General features: G+C 46.8%; 2 protein-coding genes and 1 long non-coding RNA gene across 3 annotated transcripts in view; 1 reads left to right on the top strand and 2 right to left on the bottom strand.

Moving 5' to 3' along the window:
* The window catches only part of LOC146356295 (uncharacterized), an 867,031-nt gene that overhangs the window by 248,266 nt on the left and 596,168 nt on the right, over window positions 1–22,597 (bottom strand). The gene's annotated exons all lie outside the window — the stretch shown is intronic.
* Window positions 146–7,609, top strand: LOC146356302 (major histocompatibility complex class I-related protein 1-like). Its single transcript, XM_084839339.1, has 4 exons — window positions 146–161; window positions 1,326–1,613; window positions 3,702–3,983; window positions 4,863–7,609. Exons 1-4 carry the CDS (start codon window positions 146–148, stop codon window positions 4,931–4,933), a joined length of 657 nt encoding a protein of 218 aa, XP_084695465.1. The 3' UTR covers window positions 4,934–7,609.
* LOC146356303 (antigen peptide transporter 2-like) overlaps window positions 11,082–22,597 on the bottom strand; it is a 34,447-nt gene continuing 22,931 nt past the window's right edge. The window contains exon 12 of the mRNA XM_084831502.1: window positions 11,082–21,416. Coding sequence (XP_084687628.1) covers window positions 21,225–21,416 — 192 coding nt within the window. The 3' untranslated portion in view covers window positions 11,082–21,224. The remainder of the gene's footprint in view (window positions 21,417–22,597) is intronic.

The raw sequence follows: 22,597 nt of genomic DNA on the forward strand, positions 1-22,597 counted from the left end.
GTGTGTGTGGGGGTAGTAGTTGGATCCTGACAGTTCTGTGTAGTCTTTTGCTTGATCTGTGTCTTCTACATCTCAAAAGTCACTTTATGGGGTGAGCATAGTTTTTTTGGGAAACCTTAACAGCTTTCTAAATATGTCCAGGGTGATGGGGCAGATTGCAGGTAAGCTTGTAGTAAGTTTTAAACATAAAAACAAGTGTTCTGCAGAAAGAAAGAAAAAATGGGTGGGGTGCTGCTAGGCAGCTTAATATAAAACGCTTTTTTGACTGGGAAACCTCTTTTTCTGTCTCCATAAGGCTTGCCCCTTAGTAGCTCTGTGAAAACTGCAATTATAACTTTTAGGGCAGTACATCTATATAGATGTAAAGTTCCTTTCTTTCTTAAAGTTTTATTGAACTGCTTATTGCGGATGGTCTACATTGTTTTAACAGGCTGCTTACAGGCTCCTCAAATTTTCCAGGAATTCTGTAAAAATGTCTACAGGTATGTTCTCTGCCACAGCTGCATCTTTTCTTCTTACATTTGCAGAAGCTATAGCAGGCTCTCCCTTTCTAGTTCTTTTTAAAAGTATGTAGGCATTGCTCGGCTTACAGCCTTTCTGGGGTTCAATATTCAAGGGTGCCTGGCATCTCCATGTTCTCTATGCAGGAAACATGTCTGGACAAGCTAAATGGCTACATTGATTGAATATGGCTGCACCTCTTCTGACTGGCTGATGGGGTAGGATGCTTCTGGCCCTAAAATTGTTCTTACTGGCCTGTTGGGAGGTGGGGATATGACTGTATATGGTTCCAGTGTTCCTGCACATGTCAGGGGGCTAAAACCTCTTCCTACTGGTTCTTTGTGATGGGGTGAGTTCTTAGAGGGGCCACATGACTCCTATGGGGCAATCTGGGGAGGGTTTGGAAATGGCCCTTTGGGCCATTTCTGCACCTGTACCTGTTCGGGCTCTAAAACCTCATCCTATTGGACCATGATGGCATGATAAGTTTGTAGAGGGGTCACATGACCGTCAGGTGACCCTGGCAGTCATATGACCAGCAGGACTTCTGGCTAGGGGGGGACATCTGGTCTCCCAAAGGGGGTGGGGCACCTGTCACTGTTGAAAAGAAGGTGTGGTTTAGAGTTTGATGCAAGGTACCCACTTTCACTACTTTGGATTAGTCTGAAATTTGTTCTTGGGAAGCCACTGTCTTTACCTTTTCTGAGATAAAAATGTCTGCTAGAACCTCTTTTGTGGGGGTTGGCTCATGGCAGGGGCTGAGGGGAGGGAGCAGCTGGCCAACCTTTCTCTAATAACACCCCCACCCCACCAAAACTCCTGAGTCTCTCTTTCAGGGTTTCACACCCTGCAGTGGATGGTCGGCTGTGAGCTGAGGACAGACGGGAGCAAAGGAGGGTTTTCCCAGGATGCTTATGATGGGAGGGACTTCATCAGCTTCGATATGAAGACCCTCACCTGGACAGCAGCCAATGTGGAGGCCCAAGAAACCAAGAGGAAGTGGGAGGCTAAACCTGCCATTGCTCAGCGAAGGAAGGCCTACCTGGAGGAGACCCGCATTGAGTGGCTGCAGAAATACCTGGACTATAGGAAGGAGGTTCTGCTGAGGAAAGGTGTGGAGGAACAAGAGGGCCAACGGAGCTGCAATTCCTTCATAATCTCCCCAATTAAACCTGAGCAGCCAACCTGCACATTACAAAGGTGGTGGAATTTGGCACTGCCCCATCTTAGACTGCTGCTGGGGAGGAGGAGAGACATTTCTGAATGCTCTCACTCAGATACAAAACAAAACACCACCCTAGAAGTAGAAAACTAGTGTAGAAGGAGCTGAAATGATCAGATACATACACCTGGGGGCAGGGGAAGGGAGCAGGTTGCGCAGGCCATGGAAAAATAAGGTCCGCCGTTTATATTGAGGGAGGGGGAGAGAATGAAGAGCTGGAGTGAGGGAGTCTTGGTTGGCAGAGAGGGACACTGAATTAAGTCTTCATGAGACAAAGAAGATAGCAGTGAAGTCAAGAATAGGCACCTGAAACAACAGAAATCTGAGAGTGAAAGATCTGACAGGGAGGGGTGTGTGCATTACACTGGCAGGGGTAAAAAGGAAGAGGTAAAATTCCAGGTGCTATGGAGTTTGAACTGTGGTGCTGGAGAAGACTCTTACGAGTCCCCTGGACCGCAAGGAGGTCAAATAAGTCAATCCTAAAGGAAATCAACCCTGACTGCTCATTGGAAGGACAGATCCTGAAGCTGAAGCTCAAATATTTTGGCCACCTAATGCGAAGAGAAAACTCCCTGGAAAAGACCCTGATGCTGGGAAAGATTGAAGGCAAAAGGAGAAGGGGACGGCAGAGGATGAGATGGCTAGATAGCATCACCGATGCAATGAATATGAACTTGAGCACACTCCGGGAGAGAGCAGAGGACAGGAAGGCCTGGCGTGCTATGGTCCATGGGGTCACGAAGAGTCGGACACGACTTAACGACTGAACAACAACAACAACAATTGTTTTATTACTAACGCAACACATTTTGGAAAAATCCTTTCTCAGGGGCACAATAAATACATAGAAAATGGGACAAGGAGAAAAATTCAATCTATAATATATAAATATATTATTATGAATTTGACAGCAAACAAAAATTACCAAATTGCTTTTTGTGAATATTATTGCTTTTTTTTTTTTAAATGCCTCTGAATTGGACAGCACCAAATTTAAAACGAACTACTTACACATAAGACAACCCCTGAAAATTCCTAATATCTGGCGTGTGCCAGTTGCATACTGGGGGGATCAGCATAATTACTCTTGGTAGTGCAGCTTGTTGGTTCACCTGGCCAGGGTTGCTTGTTGCCATGGGTAACAAGCCAGCCAGAACACATGGGCTGTTGTAGGGTTCTGGGTGGCTTGTTACCCACGTCAACAAGCCACCCTCGCTGGGCTCACACGACAAGCTGCACAGGTGAGGGTAATTATGTGAATCCCCTGGGCACACGACCGGCATGCTCAGGGTGGCTAACAAGCCACCATGGTTTATTAACCACCCTGTGATTGTGTAAACCAGGTCCTTGACCTCTCCATAAATGTCTCTGTCCTCCTTCTGACTTTCTCCAACTGTCACTAACCCCACACACCATTCCATTCTAGCCTCAGCTGTCAATCATTTCTCCACTCACTCTTTTGTTACGGATTGTACCTTAACGTAGCCATTCGGAGCAGCCATGGGTATAAGACGTTCATCATCTTCAATCACTATCTTCTTTTGTTTACTGAAATGAGGATTACAATGTATAGGGGTTGTCATCATCTTGCAGGGATACTGAAAGTATGGGATAATAAATTTCTGGGGTAAGTCTAGATGTCTACATGGGGTGTTTTCCTGCTCTTAGTGAATCTTCCATCCCGCCAGGCACTGGAGAGACTGGGTTCACACAGCACGATCATCCACACTCAGTGGTTGAGTATGAATTGAGTGTGGGTTGTTGCTGAACTGTGGTTGTCTGAACCCAGCCGTGCTAACAAACCATGGCTTGTTAACCACGAACAACCCACAGTTCACAATCCAACAACAAACCATGGGCTCTCAGGGTGGCTCTCAAGGAGAAAAAAAAACTGACCTGCGGAAAACGCACTGGGTGTGGGTTATCACGTTGTGTGAACCCAGTCTCTGTATTAACACTGATGCTGCCATTTTTGCAGAGCCCCCAGCAGTGAAGGTGACAGACAAGGCAGACTATGATGGCATGGAAACCCTCATCTGCAGGGCCAAGGGCTTCTACCCCAAGGAGATCGACACCACCTGGAGGAGGGACGGGGAGGTCTGGGTGCAGGACACGTTCCGTGGGGTTGTGGCCCCCAACTCGGATGGGAGCTTCCATGCCTGGATTAGCATCAAGATTGACCCCAAGGACCGGTACCAGTGCCACATGGAACATGACGGCCTGCAAAAGCCTCTGGTCTTGTCCTGGGTGGAGCCTAGTGGTGAGAGTCTGCAGGGGAGGGAGAAGAGATGGCTTATTTGTTGGAGTGGAGGATTCTGAGATGAATTTTCACTCAGGGATGAAGGAGGAGCAAAACCCAGAGATCCCTGAGCAGCATTGCAGGCTACAAGTTTCATCCTGTGTGTGCCTCCAGGTGCAAAGCAAATGATTTGGATTTTGATGCATTTATCACCAATTTTGCTATTTTTGGCACGTTTCTACTCCTTGTAGGCCATAGACTCAAATTATTTGTCCTAGCCAGTTGGTTGCCACCTTTCTCCTTCTGATTTCATAAAACGTTTGCAAATATTATAATTATTCAATGCAGATGAATAATGGTAGGGTTATGGGGTGGGTGGCTTCTGAAAGGGGAGTGGGTAGAATGTCCTTAAGAGGCCCCTCTCAAGCACAGTGGAGGTAAAAGCTCACATAGTCCACACAAGGCAACTCAAATATCCTATTTTAAAAGGCCTTTGGTGACCTTCCATAAGAGAAAAGCTTTGCCAGCTTTCCTGCAGGCCTGTAGTGCTGGCCACTGACAGGACTCCAGTGGAAGGGAATTCCACAATGTTGGGGCCATGGTTGAGAAGGCCATGTTCATATTGTTATGCTCTCCCTCTGTGGAAAGAGATCGTCATCTCCCACTCTAGCTCACCAGTGTCTCTTGCAAACCTTTCCTCTCAGCTGTGGACTCCAGCAGGTATTGGCAGGGGAAGGAGAGGGGGATGTTCTTTGGATATCCTCTGTCTCCCCACCCTTCTTTAGCCTCTCCGAGCTCCATGGAGTCTGCAGTCCATCAGCCACCTCATGGCTTCCCTGAAAATAGGGAGAGATTAGTTTCTGTTGCGCACCCATCACTTTTCCCCTTTTCCCATTTCAGCCTCATTTATTATTGGGACTGTTGTATCGCTGGGTCTGATCATTGGGATCATTCTGTGCATCAGTAAGTGAACTGTGAATGTATTCACTGGGGGTGACGGGTGGAAGTCATTCTGTGGTTGGAGGGGTTCCTTTTCCTGCCTTTTGTGGGTTCCGACGAGAACATGACTTTGGGGCCATGGTCTAGACACTTTTCCTTCTGTCCACACTCATCATGAGCCTGGCTGGGGGAAAGGAGGTAAAGCAGCTGACTGAAATGAGGTTAGGGGAGAGGGCAGGTTTTGCCCCCTTCCGCTCTGATGCTTGGAGGGTTCTCCATTCTTCTCCAGTGGTGTGTGAGAGGCTAAATTCAGTCCCAAATGGGTCCAAAGCACCCCAGTGGGTAACCAGGCTAATCCCATCAGGTAAACATCACCACAGAACATCACTACAGATGAGATTGTAACTGGACACCATATTTATGGCTTTATTGTAGAAAACTCAGGAAAATACAAAATAAAGAAAGTGGCATGGTGGTTATATGAGCGTTAGGAACTTTCCAATCACAGGGAAAGAGAATGCAACACAAACAGAAGATAAATCAAAATAATTGCAATTGCCAAAGCTGGTTACTATGAACTTGGCCAATAAGATAACAGCTCGAGCTTCTAACATTGTTATGACTCCTCTTTCCAACTTACTCCTGTTTACTACTTGCAGTTCAAAGCTAAACAAAAACAATTCGACCTATGTGTTAACCCGCCCGTTACCTCCTCCTGCTTCTTACTTGAATACAAAAACTTATGCTGAAGCATTACTAAGTTCTTCTAGGCATAGGAAGAGTAGAGGAAGGAGTTGGAGTGAACAGAAAACTCAAGACTTGGGAATAATTCCAGTTGTCACCTTTGAAGATGGGATTCCAAATCCCCTCCTCAGATATAACTTCCAAGTCCTAAGCTTAGAAAACACTCCAAGTCTCAAACCCAGATAAGTGCCAAACTCAGAAATAACTCCAAGTGCCACTCTCAAAAATCATTCCAAGTCCCAAACTCAGAAATCATTCCAAGTCCCAAAGTCTAAGAGTCTAAAGAGGTCCATAGTTACCTAGGTCTGTGGGTCTGGTGGCATGGCAGAAAGAGGGTAGTGGAGCAGCAGCAGGAACAAAAAAGCACCACCCCAGAGCTTCCATTCCCTGGGCTTTTATACCCCTGCTCTGCTCAAAGGTGGGGCCCAAGGAGCGATGAGACAATCAGCCTCCAATAGGAAATGGGGTACGCGTGGTTAGAGCATTTGCTCACCAATCAGAAACAAGGTGTCCCATCTATCTCCCATAATTTCATGTGTCTGGGGAACGCGTCTGGCACCATTACAAACGGGCTACTTTGAAATGTCCCAACATATGACCCAAAGTCTACCATCTGGGTATGCTATCTTGACTGACATTTCTCTTTGGTATATCTTCTTTGAATTCCTGATCATCTTTGCCCATTTTTGGTCATATCCGCCCAAACGCCTCCTCCTAGTTGTCGCTCGTGCTCAGGGCTACACTTCCCCACCCAACTCGCATGGAGTAGGGACATTCTCTTATCAGCATGTGTACACCACGAGAAGTCAAAACAGTACTTTTCCGCCTCTCAGGAGGTATCTGAGCATGCTCAGTTCTGCTGTTCGTCTCACTTAGACACTCTGCCAGCACGTCGTGGCCTTGAGCAAGCTTGTAAAGACAGCTGCATTTTTTCCCCTTCTTCAAAGACAGTCCTGCAAAATCTCAGTTAGAGTCTCAGTTAGTGAAATAACATCATTTAGTATAGAATCAAACTTCAAAGAGCCCAGGGGTCAAGAGTCTGGAATATAAAGCTGGTTACGAGTCTGGGGTCTTCTAGGGGCTCTTCTTGTAGGCCTCTCCCAGACTAAATCAGCCATCTTTACTCTTGGTTAACCCTTTTCAGTACCAGATTAACAACATCCTCCAGTTTCTTCTGATGCAGACCTCAGTTGTCCTCCTGTTCTGTTCTAGGTGGAAGGACCAGCAGAAAGCAAAGGGGGAGGGGTTGATAGCTGGAAAAACTTCCTAACCCTGCTAATGACTTGCCCAGAAATCTTATGAGAACTCCTCCACTGGAGGCTATTAGGAAAAGTCTGGAGAAACGTATCTGGGAAGCCCTTTCTTACTGCAGCGGGTTGGATGACCTCTAGGGGTCAGTTTCAGCGCTAATGTTCCGATTCCCTTTTTGCAAAGAAATGTCAAGACAGCTACAATGCAGCATCAAGTGAGTGATGCCGTTCTCTTTGCACATTTACTCCACCATGGGGCAGGCGTTGGGTGGGAGGTGGGGACATAGGAGGATTAGCAGCGGGTTGTGTGTTCAGACATTAGGCTGACCCTGAAGCTATGGAGTAGCTGCTGCCAGCAATACTGACCTCTCCCCTCCCCTCCCATGAAGTAACCTGGCAAAGGTGGGTCCTTTGGACCATCTGAGCTGCTCTTCAGGTCTGTGGATCCCCAGGAGAAACATCTGGCCTTAGACAGAGAAGATTTTTCTCCCACTCTTGTAATACTAGAACCCAGGTCCATTCAATGACATTGATTGGCAGTAGAATCAGGAAAGGCAAAGGAAGAACTTCACACAACACATACAGTAATTAACTTCTGGAATTCAGTGCCACAAGATACAGTGATGGCTTCAAAAGAGGATTAGACAAATCCATGGATTTTAACCATAGCTGTTAGCCCTGATAATTAAATAGAATATGGGCGGGGAACCTCAGGCCAAGGGGCAAAATCTGGCCCCCTTGAGGTCCCCCAGATGGCTACACCCCTTCCCCTTCCCTCAACCACCGATCGTTTTATGGTTTCCAGACTGTTGTGCAGTTTTTTTCCCTATTCTAAAAGGTTGAAATGCCCCTTCTGAGACTTAGATTACTGACTGTAAGAGCTTTAAGTTACAATATTTTGGGCGGCAGGCGCTGGCGGAGCGCTAGGGGCAGGCCATGCCAGGTAAGGGGAACAAGGGAGAGATGTGTAGCATCTGTCCCCTGCTCCAGGCCTGTCCAGAGCCAAAGGATGGCTGGGAGAGGCGTGACCCCATCTTCTGGCCTTCGTTTGCTGCTCTGCAATGCCAGGTCTGTTACCCAGAAAACCTCCCTCATCCATGACATGATCCTGGATGAAGGTGCAGACCTGGCATGTATTACGGAGACCTGGCTGGCCGAGGCTGCTGCTCCAACCCTTGCAGCCATGTGTCCAGCTGGATTTTCGTATGCACAGCAGCCGAGGGCTGGGGATCGGGGAGGGGGAGTGGCTGTTATCTACCGAGAGTCCTTGGTCTTCACCAGACCCCCTCTCCGGGAGACCAAGGTTGCTGAGTGCATGTACTGGAGGTTGGGCCCGAAGGGCAGTCTGGGGATTCTGCTTGTGTACCGTCCACCCCGCTGCATGACTGACTCCCTGGCCGAGGTGCTTGAGGTGGTCTCTGATGTGCGTGTACAGTCCCCTAACTTACTGGTGTTGGGGGACTTCAACGTACATTCGGAGGCCATCCTCACAGGAGCACCTTGGGACTTCATGGAGACCATGGCCTCCTGGGAGCTGCACCATATTCTAACTGGGCCCACCCACGTAGCCGGTCATGCACTAGACCTTGTGTTTGTTTCTGGAGAAGCGGGGAGTGATCTGGAAGTCGGGGGTATATCCACCACCCCCTTGTTATGGTCAGATCACTATCTGGTGATGTTGGACTTCTCGGTTCCACAACCCCTCCGCAGGGGTGGAGGACCCATTAAAATGGTCCGCCCCAGGCGTCTTATGGATCCAAATGGATTCCTGAACGCGCTTGGGGATTCTCTGGGGCATGCCAACGGCCACTCGGTCGAGACCCTGGTGGGTGGCTGGAATGCCGCAATCACCGGGGCATTAGATCGGGTGGCTCCGAAACGCCCTCTCCCCCTGAACAGGGCTCGGACTGCACCATGGTTCAATCCGCAGTTACGAGCTCTGAAACAGGAGGTGAGACGGCTAGAGCGCCGGTGGCGGAAGTCTCGCTCCAAAGACGATCAGACACGGGCTAGAGCTGTATCTTCAGCCTATCACGTGGCGGTGAAGGCAGCAAAAAAGGAATATTATGCTGCCTCCATCGCATCTGCAGAGTGCTGCCCCAGGAGGCTGTTCCAAGTGGTCCGGAGCCTGGTCGGTCCTGTGGCTCCGGAACCACTGGAGCATTCTAAGGCCTCCTGTGAGGCCTTGGCAAGGCACTTTGCAGATAAAATTGATCAGATTAGGTGTGTTACTCTGCACACTGTGGATACAGTTAGTGAGCAAGAGGCGGCCTGTGGCAAACCAGTTTTGTGGGATCGGTTCCAGCTTCTTCCTCCTGATGAAGTGGACAAGGTGCTCTCATCTGTAAGGCCGACCACCTGCTTACTTGATCCTTGCCCATCTTGGCTCATTATGAGCTGCAGAGAGAGACTGGATGAGGGGATCAAGGCGGTGGTGAACGCCTCCCTTGAGGAGGGAGTGATGCCATCAGCCCTCAAGGAGGCAGTGATAAGACGGCTCTTAAAGAAGCCCTCCTTGGATCCTCAAGTTCTGAACAACTTTCGCCCAGTCTCAAATCTGCCATTTTTGGGCAAGGTGATTGAGCGGGTGGTGGCGGTGCAGTTGAAGGCACACTTGGAAGAAACTGATTATCTAGACCCATTTCAGTCGGGCTTCAGGCCTGGGCATGGGACAGAAACGGCCTTGGTCGCCTTGGTGGATGATATGAGGAGGACTCTGGATAGGGGTGAATGCTCCTTCCTTGTTCTCCTCGACCTCTCAGCGGCTTTTGATACCGTTGACCACGGTGTCCTCCTGGACCGCCTGGAGGGCTTAGGCATTGGAGACACTGTATTGCGGTGGTTCCGGTCCTTCCTCTCCGGCAGGTACCAGAGGGTAGCACTGGGAGGGGAGGTTTCGGACCCGTGGCCACTTACTTGTGGGGTGCCACAGGGTTCCATCCTCTCCCCGATGCTATTTAACATCTATGTGAAGCCACTGGGGGCTATCATCAGGAGGTTTGGGGTGCAGTGTCATCAATATGCGGATGACACGCAGCTCTACCTCTCATTCAAATCTTCACCAAGGTTGGCCGTAGAATCCCTGTCCAAATGTCTGGAGACGGTGAGTGGCTGGATGGGGAGGAATAAGCTGAAGCTGAACCCTGACAAGACCGAGGTACTTTTGGTGGGAGACAAGAGGAGGCTGGGGGATGTTGACCTGGTGTTGAATGGGGTACGGCTACCCTTGAAAGACCAGGTCCGCAGCCTGGGGGTCATTTTGGACTCCCAGCTGTCCATGGAGGCTCAGGTGTCAGCTGTGAGCCGGACAGCGCTGTATCAACTCCATCTGATACGGCGGCTGCGCCCCTTCCTTCCCGACCATCTGCTCCCATCGGTAGTACATGCCCTGGTCTCCTCTCGTTTAGACTACTGTAATGTGCTCTACGTGGGGTTACCCTTGAAGACGATTCGGAAGCTGCAGCTGGTACAGAACGCGGCGGCTCGCCTGATTAAAGGCAGCCGCCGGCGAGATCACATCACTCCAGTGCTGAAGGAGTTGCACTGGTTACCAGTTGTTTTCCGGGCCAAATTCAAGGTGTTGGTTTTGACCTTTAAAACCCTATATGGTTCCGGCCCAGCCTATCTTAAGGAGCGCCTCCAGCAACACCAGACAGGCCGCTTAACAAGATCAGCCTCGGATGGCCTTCTCTCTGTCCCATCAGCCAGGACAGCTAGTCTGGTGGGGACGAGGGAGAGGGCCTTCTTTGTGGTGGCCCCCACTCTGTGGAACTCCCTCCCTAGGGAACTCCGTCATGCCCCCTCTTTAATGAGCTTCCGTCGTGCATTAAAAACGTGGTTGTTCAGGCAGGCATTTGGGGTGGGTTAGGGTATTTTTTTTAAAAAAATTTATGGTAAAATTTTATTGTTTTAAATTGTTTTATGGTGGGTTGTACATCGCCCAGAGTGGCTGGGTGACCAGTCAGATGGGCGATTAATAAATTTAATAAATAAATAAATAAATAAATATGCTGGTATTTTTGCATTTTGGCCCAGCCCACCCCTGGAATGTTGCATCCAAACAGCAAGAGCATCTCTAAAATTGAGTTCAGCCCTTGGGCTGAAAGAGGTTCCCCACCTCTGAAATAGAACCTTCATCTTCAGGGGCTTTATGCCTCTGAATGGCAGCCATTTTGTTTCCTGGGAAACAAACAACACAGGAACTCTGCTGCCTTCTGGTAGGGAGCTTCCCAGAATCACCTGGTGGTCCACTGCTGGAAACAGGTTACTGGACATTGGGCATTGGAGACACTGTACACTCAAACCATTTAGGACTGCTGGGGCACTGTTTTTCCACAATTAAGTGGAAACAGAATCCATGTGTCTATGTTTAAAAATGGGGAAAAAATAAATAACAAACATTCAGGTGCCCATGGGCACTACATTGGAAACCCATTCACAGGCACCACTAGACCCTACATTAGCGGCCCCTGATCTAGAGAGTGAGTGGTATGAGTGCCAGAAGGTATGTTGTAGTTGCATATGTGAGATGATTGGCTGAGTGACTGGGGTAGGTGAAATGGTGTGTGATATATAAACAGGGAGCAGGGCCTGTGGAGTTTTGGACAGGGAAGCGATAGGTATGCTGAACTTGGGAGTTATCTGAGAGTCTGTAAGCCCATGAACTTCACCTATTGTGTTAATTCCTAAAAAAGATGGGGCTATCAGATTTTGTGTGGACTACAGGAAAATTTACCGGATCACTGCCCCAGATGCCTATCCTATGTCCTGGGTGGACAATATGCTGGATTTGTTAGGCTCAGCAGACAGTATGTCCACCATAGATTTATGCAAGGGGTTCTGAGAGATGAACCTGGAGGGGAAGTCCAGAAGCAAATCTGCTTTTATTACGCCCAATGGACTTTATGAGTTCACTGCTTAGCCTTTGGGCTAAGGAATTCTCCAGCATCCTTCCAAAGGCTTATGAACCAAGCCTGGGAAAGGCCTTATAGGAAAGGTATTCACACTGGTAAATAGGCAGGAATGCCACCGCTTACATTTGCAAGGCGGTCTGACGACTTTGCCTCCATTTTGTCTTCTCTATTTTTTTAGAACTGTACCATACTTTAGATCTGTACGATATGGAACCATATTTCTTTTCCCCCCATACAATCTCCCGAGAAACAACATTATTTGACCACAGAGCACCCTTTCCCGGGACATAATTTTCAGCCGTTTACGAAGTGCATGGCTGGAGAAGCAGCTCCTAGATGCTTGATGCAGCTTTTACCTTTATAGAAGTTTTTAAAAGGAAAGCCAAAAAACAAAAAGAGAAAAAGCCACTGGACCACGGTTTATTCCTATATACTTACTACTAACTCTCCCTCAGCCGAGATTCTGCCCCCTCCTGCCCAATCATTTTCTCCCCCTTTTTACACATACACCCACCCACCCCAAACCGCTGAACTTTCCCCTGTGGAGACATTTGGATCAGTCCTACAGCAAATGACTAGAGAAAGGAGGTGCCCTGCAGAGGAAATGAACAGAGAACAGAAACGCTTGCAGAGCACTTTGTTGCTCCTACTTCTGCCAACTACTGGGAAAGAAATGCCTTGCATCCAAGTGCCTGAGAAAGAAGCTGCAGCATCTCCCCACATTTTAGGTGAACTGGCATTTTCAACAGGAGGGGGAGGACCGGAGGAGAAGAAGGAAGTGGTGGCGGCTGGTGCTGGCATATCCAAGTAGTGGCTGTAGCATGTACTAGCCTTCGGTGTGCATCTATACCACAGGCGCATGTACTGTACTTTACAAACAGAGCATGAGGCGCGTTCATAACACAGATGGAATTGGGAGGCAGCAAATGAGCTTCCTGAGCTTCGTCCTAGAACCTCTGGCTGGAGACAACAGCTCCCCTCACCTTCTAGTATACATTGTGAAATCCTAGCCCTCCCCTTACCCTGAAGGGTCTGGATTAGTAATTGGGGTCACAATAGGGTGGGAAAATGGCTATTCTTTTCATGAAATGGAAAGGCAATTCCCCCACCCCAACCTCAGCAACAATTCACAAATGCTGCCCAGTGCATGGTTGTGTTTTAAAGTCTCACTCTAGTGATTTCTTGCCAGCTCTTTTTCCTGGGGCTGCTGCCTCTGCTCCTCCACCAGGGAGGAGCTCACATGCTCAGATTCCCCCCACCCCCCAAAAAACTTCAGCCTGGATTGAACTCTTGGCATTTCATAATTTTGGCTTCATCCCAAACTGACTATCCCTGTTTTTTCTCTCTCTGCAGCATGCCCACAGGCTTTAGCACAACTCTAGCCTGACAGGAAAAAGAAGCAGTCAATCCATCCATGATCTGAAATGTACTTGCTTGTGCAGAGACTTCTGTAACCTGGCTGGCCATAACCAATGTATACTTTGGCTTAGAACCCAGGTATGCCATGAGAAGACTGTGGTGTACACTAGGGGGGAATTTGCGAGAAAAGACAAACCAAGTGAATCAAAAAAGTAAACCTTTTATTATAGTTTTATAGAGAGTGAGTCCCCTTCATGGGTTGATCAGTTCTATGAAGACCTACAACACCTTCTAGAACTAACACCAAAAAAAGATGTCCTCTTCATCATAGGGGATTGGAATGCTAAAGTAGGAAGTCAAGAAATCACCGGGATAACAGGCAAGCATGGCCTTGGTGCACAAAATGAAGCAGGACAAAAGCTAATAGAGTTTTGCCAAGAGAACACGCTGATCATAGCAAACACTCTTTTCCAACAGCACAAGAGGTGACTCTACACATGGACATCACCAGATGGTCAATATCGAAATCAGATTGATTATGTCCTTTGCAGTCAAAGATGGAGAAGCTCTATACAGTCAGTAAAAACAAGACCTGGAGCTGACTGTGACACAGATCATGAGCTGCTTCTTGCAAAATTTCAGCTTAAATTGAAGAACGTAGGAAAAACCAATAAACCATTCAGGTATGACCTAAATCATATCCCTTATGAATATACAGTGGAGGTGAGGAATAGATTTAAGGGATTAGTCCTGATAGACAGAGTGCCTGAGGAACTATGGACGGAGGTCCGTAACATTGTTCAGGAGGCAGCAATGAAATCCATCCCAAAGAAAAAGAAATGCAAGAAAGCAAAGTGGCTGTCTGATGAGGCTTTACAAGTAGCTGAAGAAAGAAGGGAAGTGAAAAGCAAGGGAGAAAGGGAAAGATATATCCAACTGAATGCAGAGTTCCAGAGAATAGCAAGGAGAGACAAGAAGGCCTTCTTAAATGAACAATGCAAAGAAATCGAGGAAAACAACAGAATGGGAAAGACTAGAGATCTCATCAAGAATATTGGAGATCTCAAGGGAACGTTTTGTGCAAAAAAGGGCATGATAAAGGACAAAGAAGGCAAGGACCTAACAGAAGCAGATGAGATTAAGAAGAGGTGGCAAGAATACACAGAAGAACTATACGGGAAAGATCTGAATGTCCCTGATAGCCATGATAGTGCGGTCACTGAACTTGAGCCGGACATTCTTGAGAGTGAAGTCAAGTGGGCCTTAGGAAGCATTACTAACAACAAAGCTAGTGGAGATGACAGTATTCCAGCTGAGCTATTTAAAATCCTAAAAGATGATGCTGTTAAAGTGCTGCACTCAATATGCCAACAAATTTGGAACACTCAACAATGGCCGCAAGACTGGAAAAGGTCAGTTTACATTCCAATTCCAAAGAAGGGCAACGCCAAAGAGTGTTCAAACTACTGCACAATTGCGCTCATTTCACATGCCAGCAAGGTAATGCTCAAAATCCTACAAGCTAGGCTTCAGCAGTATGCGAACTGAGAACTACCGGAAGTACAAGCAGGGTTTCAAAGAGGCAGAGGAACTAGAGATCAAATCGCCAACATTCGCTGCATCATGGAGAAAGCAAGAGAATTCCAGAAAAATGTCTATTTCTGCTTCATTGACTACGCTAAAGCTTTTGATTGTGTGGATCACAACAAACTGTGGCAAATTCTTAAAGTGATGGGAGTACCAGACCACCTTACCTGTCTCCTGAGAAACCTGTACGAGGGTCCAGAAGCAACAGTAAGAACCAGACATGGAACAACCGAGTGGTTCAAAATTGGGAAAGGAGTACGACAAGGCTGCATATTGTCACCCTGCTTATTTAACTGATATGCAGAGTACATCATGAGAAACGCCGGGTTGGATGAATCACAGGTCGGAATTAAGATTGCCGGAGAATTATCAACAACCTCAGATATGCAGACGATACCACCCTAATGGCAGAAAGCGAAGAGGATCTCAAGAGCCTCTTGTTGAGGGTGAAAGAGGAGAGTGCAAAAGCTGGTTTGAAACTCAACATTAAAAAAACGAAGATCATGGCATCTGGCCCTATCACTTCCTGGCATATAGAAGGGGAAGAAATGGAAGCAGTGACAGATTTTACTTTCTTGGGCTCCAAGATCACCGCAGATGGTGACTGTAGCCATGAAATTAAAAGACGCTTGCTCCTTAGGAGGAAAGCTATGGCAAACCTAGACAGCATGGTAAGAAGCAGACACATCACCTTGCTGACAAAGGTCCGTCTAATCAAAGCTATGATTTTCCCAGTAGTAATGTATGGCTGTGAGAGCTGGACTCTAAGGAAGGCTGAGCGCCGAAGAAGTGATGCTTTCGAACTGTGGTGCTGGAGAAGACTCTTACAAGTCCCCCGGACTGCAAGGAGGTCAAATCAGTCCATCCTAAAGGAAATCAACCCTGAGTGCTCATTGGAAGGACACATACTGAAGCTGAAGCTGAAATATTTTGGCCACCTAATGCGAAGAGAAAACTCTCTGGAAAAGACCCTGATGCTGGGAAAGACTGAAGGCAAAAGGAGAAGGGGACGGCAGAGGATGAGATGGCTAGATAGCATCACCGATGCAATGAATATGAACTTGAGCACAGTCCGGGAGAGAGCGCAGGACAGGAAGGCCTGGCGTGCTATGGTCCATGGGGTCACGGAGAGTCGGACACAACTGAACGACTGAACAACAACGAGAGAGTGAGTAGTCAGTCTGTAGTCATTCAGTTAAATACTGAATGAAACAGAGATTAGGTGAGTTCTGTGAAGTTTAAACTGGGTCTACAGAACTAGGAAGGAAGGGGGAGAGAGAAACGGTGGCAGAGAAATTACTGATGCCAAAGAAAGAAATGCACTTGTCTTCAGGCAGGCTGCACAGGAGGACTAAATTCAACAGAAATATAAGGATAATGGAGATATGGAATTCTGTGATTACCAAGGAGAGGATGTCATTTCCCACTCTGGAGTGCTATAACTGATAATCGCATCTACCAGCGGAATTTGGCCTAAGTGACACAGAAGTCATGTTAAACTATGAACTGTGCTTCTGCTGGACTGTTTGTTTGTACAGTTGGCTCATGCAGCCAAGGCCATGTTTTCCTTAAGTGACACCTAGGGAAGATGGACTCCTGGAGAATGAAGTCAGAATAAACAACTTCTCTCAGAGTATAGAAATAATGTTTGTTGCTAAGGGAACATAAGAACACAATGACCGTTTGGGCAGAATTGAGAAAGGCTTGAAAAGTGGACTGGAAGGTGGATGGATGGAGGGGGCCATTGGAAGGGGATCGTGCCTTCTTCTTAGGCTGGCTTTTTTGGCTCCAGGTGAGACTTACTTGGAGAGGAAGAACATGGGGATTTTCATTTTTAAATTTTTTGATTACTTTTTATAAGTAACTAGCTGATATACCCGGCATTGCCCGGGATGTAATTTTGTCATAGGCACTATTTGTTAGAGATAGCTTAAGGTAGGTTTACGCTTTAGGCCCAGGGCAGCTCCCCCTTATGCCCTGTGTTACAGACGGCCCTGCAGCCAGCCACAAACATATAAACCCAAAAATCTTCACTTCAGCTACACTTAAAGCTCCGCTATTTTGCCCTTCATTTTGCAATTCCCTTCTCAGTTCCCTGCAGTTCATGGCGGCAACAGCTGTGGACCTAAAGCTAAATATTACCCAAGTAGAAGTTCATTGTAAGGCTTGTTTATAAACAACATTTGTTGTTTTTCCAGTTGGAGCAAAGAGGGAATTGGAAACTTAAGGCCAAAGAAGCTGAGTTGGAAGAAATCTTCAATTCAGCTACACTTAAAACTCGGCCATTTTGCCCCTCATTTTGCCATTCCCTTCTCAATTCCCTGCAGTTCACTCTTTTATGAATAAAGCCCTAAGTCTCCACTCCACCACATTTCACATTAGTGTTAATCACGCACTACTAACAGATAGATAGATGGGGCCGCGGTGGCTTAGTGGTTAAGATGCTGAACTGCAGACTGGAAGGTCGGCAGGTCAGCAGTTCGAGACCTGAGTGCTGCGTGACGGAGTGAGCTCCCGTCTTCAGTCCCGGCTTCTGCCAACCTAGCAGTTCGAAAGCAAGAAATTGCAAGTAGATAAATAGGTACCACCTTGGCGGGAAAGGTGACAGCGTTCCGTGCACCTCGGTGTTCAGTCATGCCGGCCACATGACCACGGAAGCGTCTTCGGACAGCGCTGGCTCTTCGGCTTAGAAACGGGGATGAGCACCGCACCCTAGAGTCGGACACGACTGGTTGGGGACACCTTTTTACTAACAGATACATCTGGCATTGAAAGGGGTAAAGATATTTAACAGTACCTTGCTTGCTTGCTGGATATTGCAGCAAGAGGGGAGAAAAACTAAAAGCAATGCACAGTCAGAGAAAACAAACCGTGACTAAAGGGGAGGGAACAACCAGCAGCCAGCCAATCCCAGGTGAAGGAAGTCAGAGTGAATGGGAGAGAGACCAATAGAATGAAAGATGGCCAATAGGGCGATTCATAGCTGAAATCAGAAACCTGGCCTGTACCACGACTGAGAGGGGGTACTTGTTAGTAAGGGAAAGTATAAACAAATAATGTGACCCAGTGACTGCTGTCATACATTCTGGCAAGTGAGAATGTGAAGTAAAAGGGGCAGCAACTGTAGGGCCCAAATGGCAGGCTCAGTGGGCCCCTGCAGAGTGATTAGGCCCAGGGCAGCTCCCCCTTATGCCCTGTGTTACGGACGGCCCTGCAGCCAGCCACAAGGCCACAAACCCACACACAATTACTTTAATATATATAGAAGATGAATAGGAGATGTTACTTTTTTATAACAAAAAGAGCTAACTTGAAAGAATAGAATGCACTCTCCTTTTTATTGTCTTGTTTCCATCCTGGTAGAGGATCCTACAATTCAGAGTTACAGAGGGCGTTCAAACTCCTCCTAGTTTTAGAAGTAGAGCCATTCAGCTTGTTGATAAACCTCTATGCAGGTTAATGAAATTCTTGACACTGCATATTCCATACAAGCCTGCTCAGTCCCACCACCACGGGAGGCACGTTTGGTAGGGGTGTGAGCAGCGGAGGCTGCTAGCTCCTATTTCAGTGGGGCAGTGAATCCGTTTCAGCCAGAACTCGAAAGGTGCTTTCCAAAGTGCTGAACCCTATCCACAAAATGGGTTCCACACCTTGGATAGTTCCTTTAGAGTTCTGACGGAAACCCAGAGCAAATTCTTTGTCCCACTGAAATAGGAGTCACCAGCCTCCACTGCATGTGAGGGGGGGCCTTCTTGGTGGCTGCTTCCAGGCTCTGGAACTCCTTGCCAACGGTTAGGTTGGCTCCCTCTGTACTGTACTTCTGCCAACAGGCAAATACATTTTTCTTCAAGCAGACCTTTGGCATGTAAGCTGGTCTGTTGCTGAAGGCGTTTTCAATTGGTGGGCACTATTTTTTTTACTATTGCGTTTCAAATTGTGTTTCAATTTATTTGTTTTTATGTTATGTTTTAATTAAGATTTAAATTAAATCTTAATTAAAAGATTAAGGTTAAAAGGTTAAGATTAAGGTTAAGGTTAAAAACATTGTTTTTAATGTGAGTTTTATTATTGTTGACTGCCTTTTTGGTGGAAAGGCAGGATGCCGGATGGACAAGCACACTCACTCCCTGGCAGGCAGCTATTTTTAAAACTTTGGATTTGGGGGAGGGGTTTGCCTAGAACAAAGGGGACCACAAGGGTTCTATGCACTAGACCGCTGGGCTCTTGGCTCATGATTCTAAGATGGATTCTCACCGGAAGGTGTGAAGATATAACACCAATTCAGGTCTGCTTGCACTGGCTACCTGTGCGTTTCCGAGCCCAATTCAAGGTGCTGGTTTTAACCTATAAAGCCTTACATGGCTCGGGGCCGAAATACTGGATGGAGCACACCTCCTGCTATAAACCTACCCAACATCCAGGCTTTTGACAGCATATGATAAGGCTTTTAACGGGTCCTGGGATTTATTGTTTTAAAATTTATATTTTTGTACATTGGTTTTACATTATGTATGTTTAGGTTTTAATCTTTGTAAACCGCCCAAAGAGCTTTGGCTATTGCACAGTATAGAAATGTAATAAATGAATTTTAATGGTGTGGAGTTCAAAGGGGTCCTTCTCCCAGCGATCATGATCTGTTCCCTCCAGCTGTCTGATGGGCTGGTGCCGGGCTGATTTTGCTGGAAGCAGGTGTGTGAAGACAGTCCTCCTTGCACACTGTTTCCCAGCAGAATCAGGCTCCCCACAACCCACCAAACTGCTGATTGGTAAGCTGGCAGGAGCTTGATTTTGCTGCTACACAGAGTGTGCAGGGAAGACTCTTCATGGGCCCCGGCGGCAACATGGATGGGGTGGGGGGAATTGGGGTGACAGGGCACCCATGCTGGGCCACATTAAGTGGCTTCCATAGGCTGCATGTGGCCTACTCCTGAATCAGAGGGACATCTGCATGCCCAGCGTTCCCATGTTTTGCATAGAAGGGGAGTTTGCTCAAGTTAGAGGCCTGGGCTGGGCTTAAATCCTTCCTTTAGCCAGCTTTCTGGGATGGCTGTTGAACAGATTGTAGAGTTAAGTGAGGGGCATACTCTCACGGAGGCTGAGTTCCTCGCAACATACCAACATAATTTGGCTCAGGTGAAGTCTTTCAGGAGCAACATCGGTATGCACAGGCGGTCCCAAGTATCAGCTCCTGAACTTTGAAATAAATGGTGTAGAACAGTAACAGAATAGGTAGCTAAAGGGTAGCAGGAGATCTAGTGACCATTCAGCATGAGTCCAAAGGATTGTGTTTTTGTACATTATAAATATTTTTGCTTCCACACTAACTTTTTTCTCTCGAGTGGGCATTTTTGGGTCACTTATTTTTTTTAAGCAGAATCCAGAGAACATTGCTGCTGTACCATTACATTCCAGGGTTTTCTGTTTTCCAGATTGTTTTTTAGATCTGATCTGTGGCAATTTTTTAAACTTAAAATGCTACTGCAGTGTCAGACTGAAATAGCGAAGTGCTATTGAGGGTTCCCCCTGCAACTGGTACTTCTAGGCTGCAATCCTATGCACGCGCACTTGGGAGTAACTCTCATTGAACTCAGTAGAGGCTTATTTTGGAGAAGATGTGTAATTGTACTGTTCATTAGTAATTTCTTCTTCCTTTCGAAGTGGCCTTTTACCCCTTTAATTAGTTACTTCCAGAGCCATGGCATTCCTGAATAGGCCCTTAATCAGTCAATTATTGTGTTCCCTGCCTGCTTCTTACATAAATTTAAATGTTTAAGATTACATTTCTAGGTTTTTATGGGGAATGCAGTGCTATATTTATTGTCCTGTGGAACCATTAATGTGCAACCCCTATTGGAAACAGATTTCAAACTTCAAAGAGCATTCACACACTTTCACTTTATTTTACAAAATGTCACTTTCTGTCATCACAAGCCCGGTCAATCAAGAGCAGGAGGTTGCTGCTTCAGCCACTATTAAAAATACTTAATACTTAACCCATAGGAGAACAAAGGACAGGATTTTCTGGGAATGCATCAGGCTCAAAATTTACACAAGAGAAGAGTTGTGACCAATTAAATGCGTATTCACCTGAGCCAGGGCCTGCTTGAAATTAGGGTTTTCAGCCTTCCAAAAAGGATTTTTGGAGGGCATATTTTAAAATAGTTTAAAAGATACAGGAAGTATGTTCAAATGAAGCTAATTCCTTAGAAATCAGGCTTTTAAAGCAAAAACGTACACCTTCCCGAAACCTTTCAAATCTTACAAACTCACTACCAGTACCAAATGACCACTATTTAACAACTGTATAGTGCTCACTAGATGCTGTACAATCCACTTTCTCCCTTTCAGTCACTCTCTCTCTCTCCCCACAAAGCAGGCCCTACACCCACCTGTCTGGCCAAACCTGAATTTGGCATCCAAAGGAAGGCATCCATTTATTTGGCCAAACAATGTCCCCACTGCCAGACACATTACTCAAGCTGGTTCCTTTGCACCAGCCTGTAATATGGGCCCCTCTGGTCCATCAGCTCGGCATGGGTCCCCTCCTCGGCAACCTTCCCACCTTCCAGCACCACAATCTTGTGTGCGTTCTCCACCGTCTGCATCCGGTGAGCGATCACCAGCACCGCCCGGGCCTGACGCTTCAGCACCGACTGCTGGATCTGTGGGAAGAAGCAAGGATCCATATTAGATCCATGGTGTGTGTGTGTGTGTGTTGGGGAGGGGAAGATGTCTTGATAAGCATCACAGAGCTTCCTGTGGCTCCCTGCCCTTCCCACACATGGATGTGTCTCCAGCCTCCTTCTTAATTAATAACTATAATACTATAATATATATATAATAATATAGAATTTCTATAGAACCTGTAGCATCCACAAAGCACTTCGCATATTTAGTACTCTTTACAACAGTGCTGTAATGTAGGTCAGCATTTGGGGGATGTCAGATGTGGTCCAGGATTGATACCAGTTTGGCACATTACTTATATGGAACATTACTGGTGTGGGGGGTTGCCAACTTTTAATCCCCCCATTATTTCCTGTACTTCTGCCAACCTTGGGGTTCCCCCAAGCATGCCAATAACTCCCTCTTGTTCATCAGTGGCTTCGTTTTGGCTACAAGTCCTATTGGCACTCACCAGCTGAGTTTGCCATTAGAGGGAATGATTAGAATGTACGCAGTACTGAGAGTCTGTTTCAGAAATGAAACCAGGTGGTAACAAATGCTGCATCATGTTGAGTGTGTAAACATGTCAGTTAATCATGTGTTGCACACATTCTACTCCTCAGAGGAGGCACAGTTTATATTTTTAAGCAGAAAGAGAAACCCCTGAATCGTTTGCTTTGAAAAAGGGATATATTTTGTCACGTGCTGTGTAGAGCAACGGTTCTTTGCCAAGATAAAAATACAGATAATGTGAAACTGTATCTTTACATTTCAAGTTGTTGAAAGTGTCACAATGCTATTAAATCCTTTGCTCCTCCTGGGCCAGGCACCAATCCTTCCTTGCAGGCTTCTTGACTCAGCTTGTCTGCATCTCCATATGTCACAGGGGTGTTGTAGCTAACCTAGTAACAGCTACGGCCTCTTCTTACAGTAAAGCATAGCTGGAGGACCCCCTTCCTCTTAACTCAAGAGTGTTTTTTGTAGGTTTCACCTTAGGTATTCCCTTATGAAGAAAAGGCATGGTACATGTTCAGATCTGTAACCTAACAGAGGCCCTTGTCATGTATCTGCCTCGGAGAGCAATTTGGTTGGCAGGAGCAAGGGTGAGAGTCTTTTCTGCAGTGGTCCCACATTTGTGGAATATATTTCCATCGGGCCACATCATTACAACCCTTTA

Source organism: Heloderma suspectum, chromosome 2 (genome assembly GCF_057233095.1).
Source record: "Heloderma suspectum isolate Gila_16-S chromosome 2, 16-S_ref, whole genome shotgun sequence".
NCBI classification, from domain to species: domain Eukaryota; kingdom Metazoa; phylum Chordata; class Lepidosauria; order Squamata; family Helodermatidae; genus Heloderma; species Heloderma suspectum.

Bases quoted from the DNA above. Each gene is read 5' to 3' on its own strand.
- LOC146356302 (XM_084839339.1), top strand. The intron at 1,614-3,701 runs GTGTGGAGGAAC...CCATTTTTGCAG, and splicing joins GGAGGTTCTGCTGAGGAAAG to AGCCCCCAGCAGTGAAGGTG. The intron at 3,984-4,862 runs GTGAGAGTCTGC...TTCCCATTTCAG, and splicing joins GTCCTGGGTGGAGCCTAGTG to CCTCATTTATTATTGGGACT.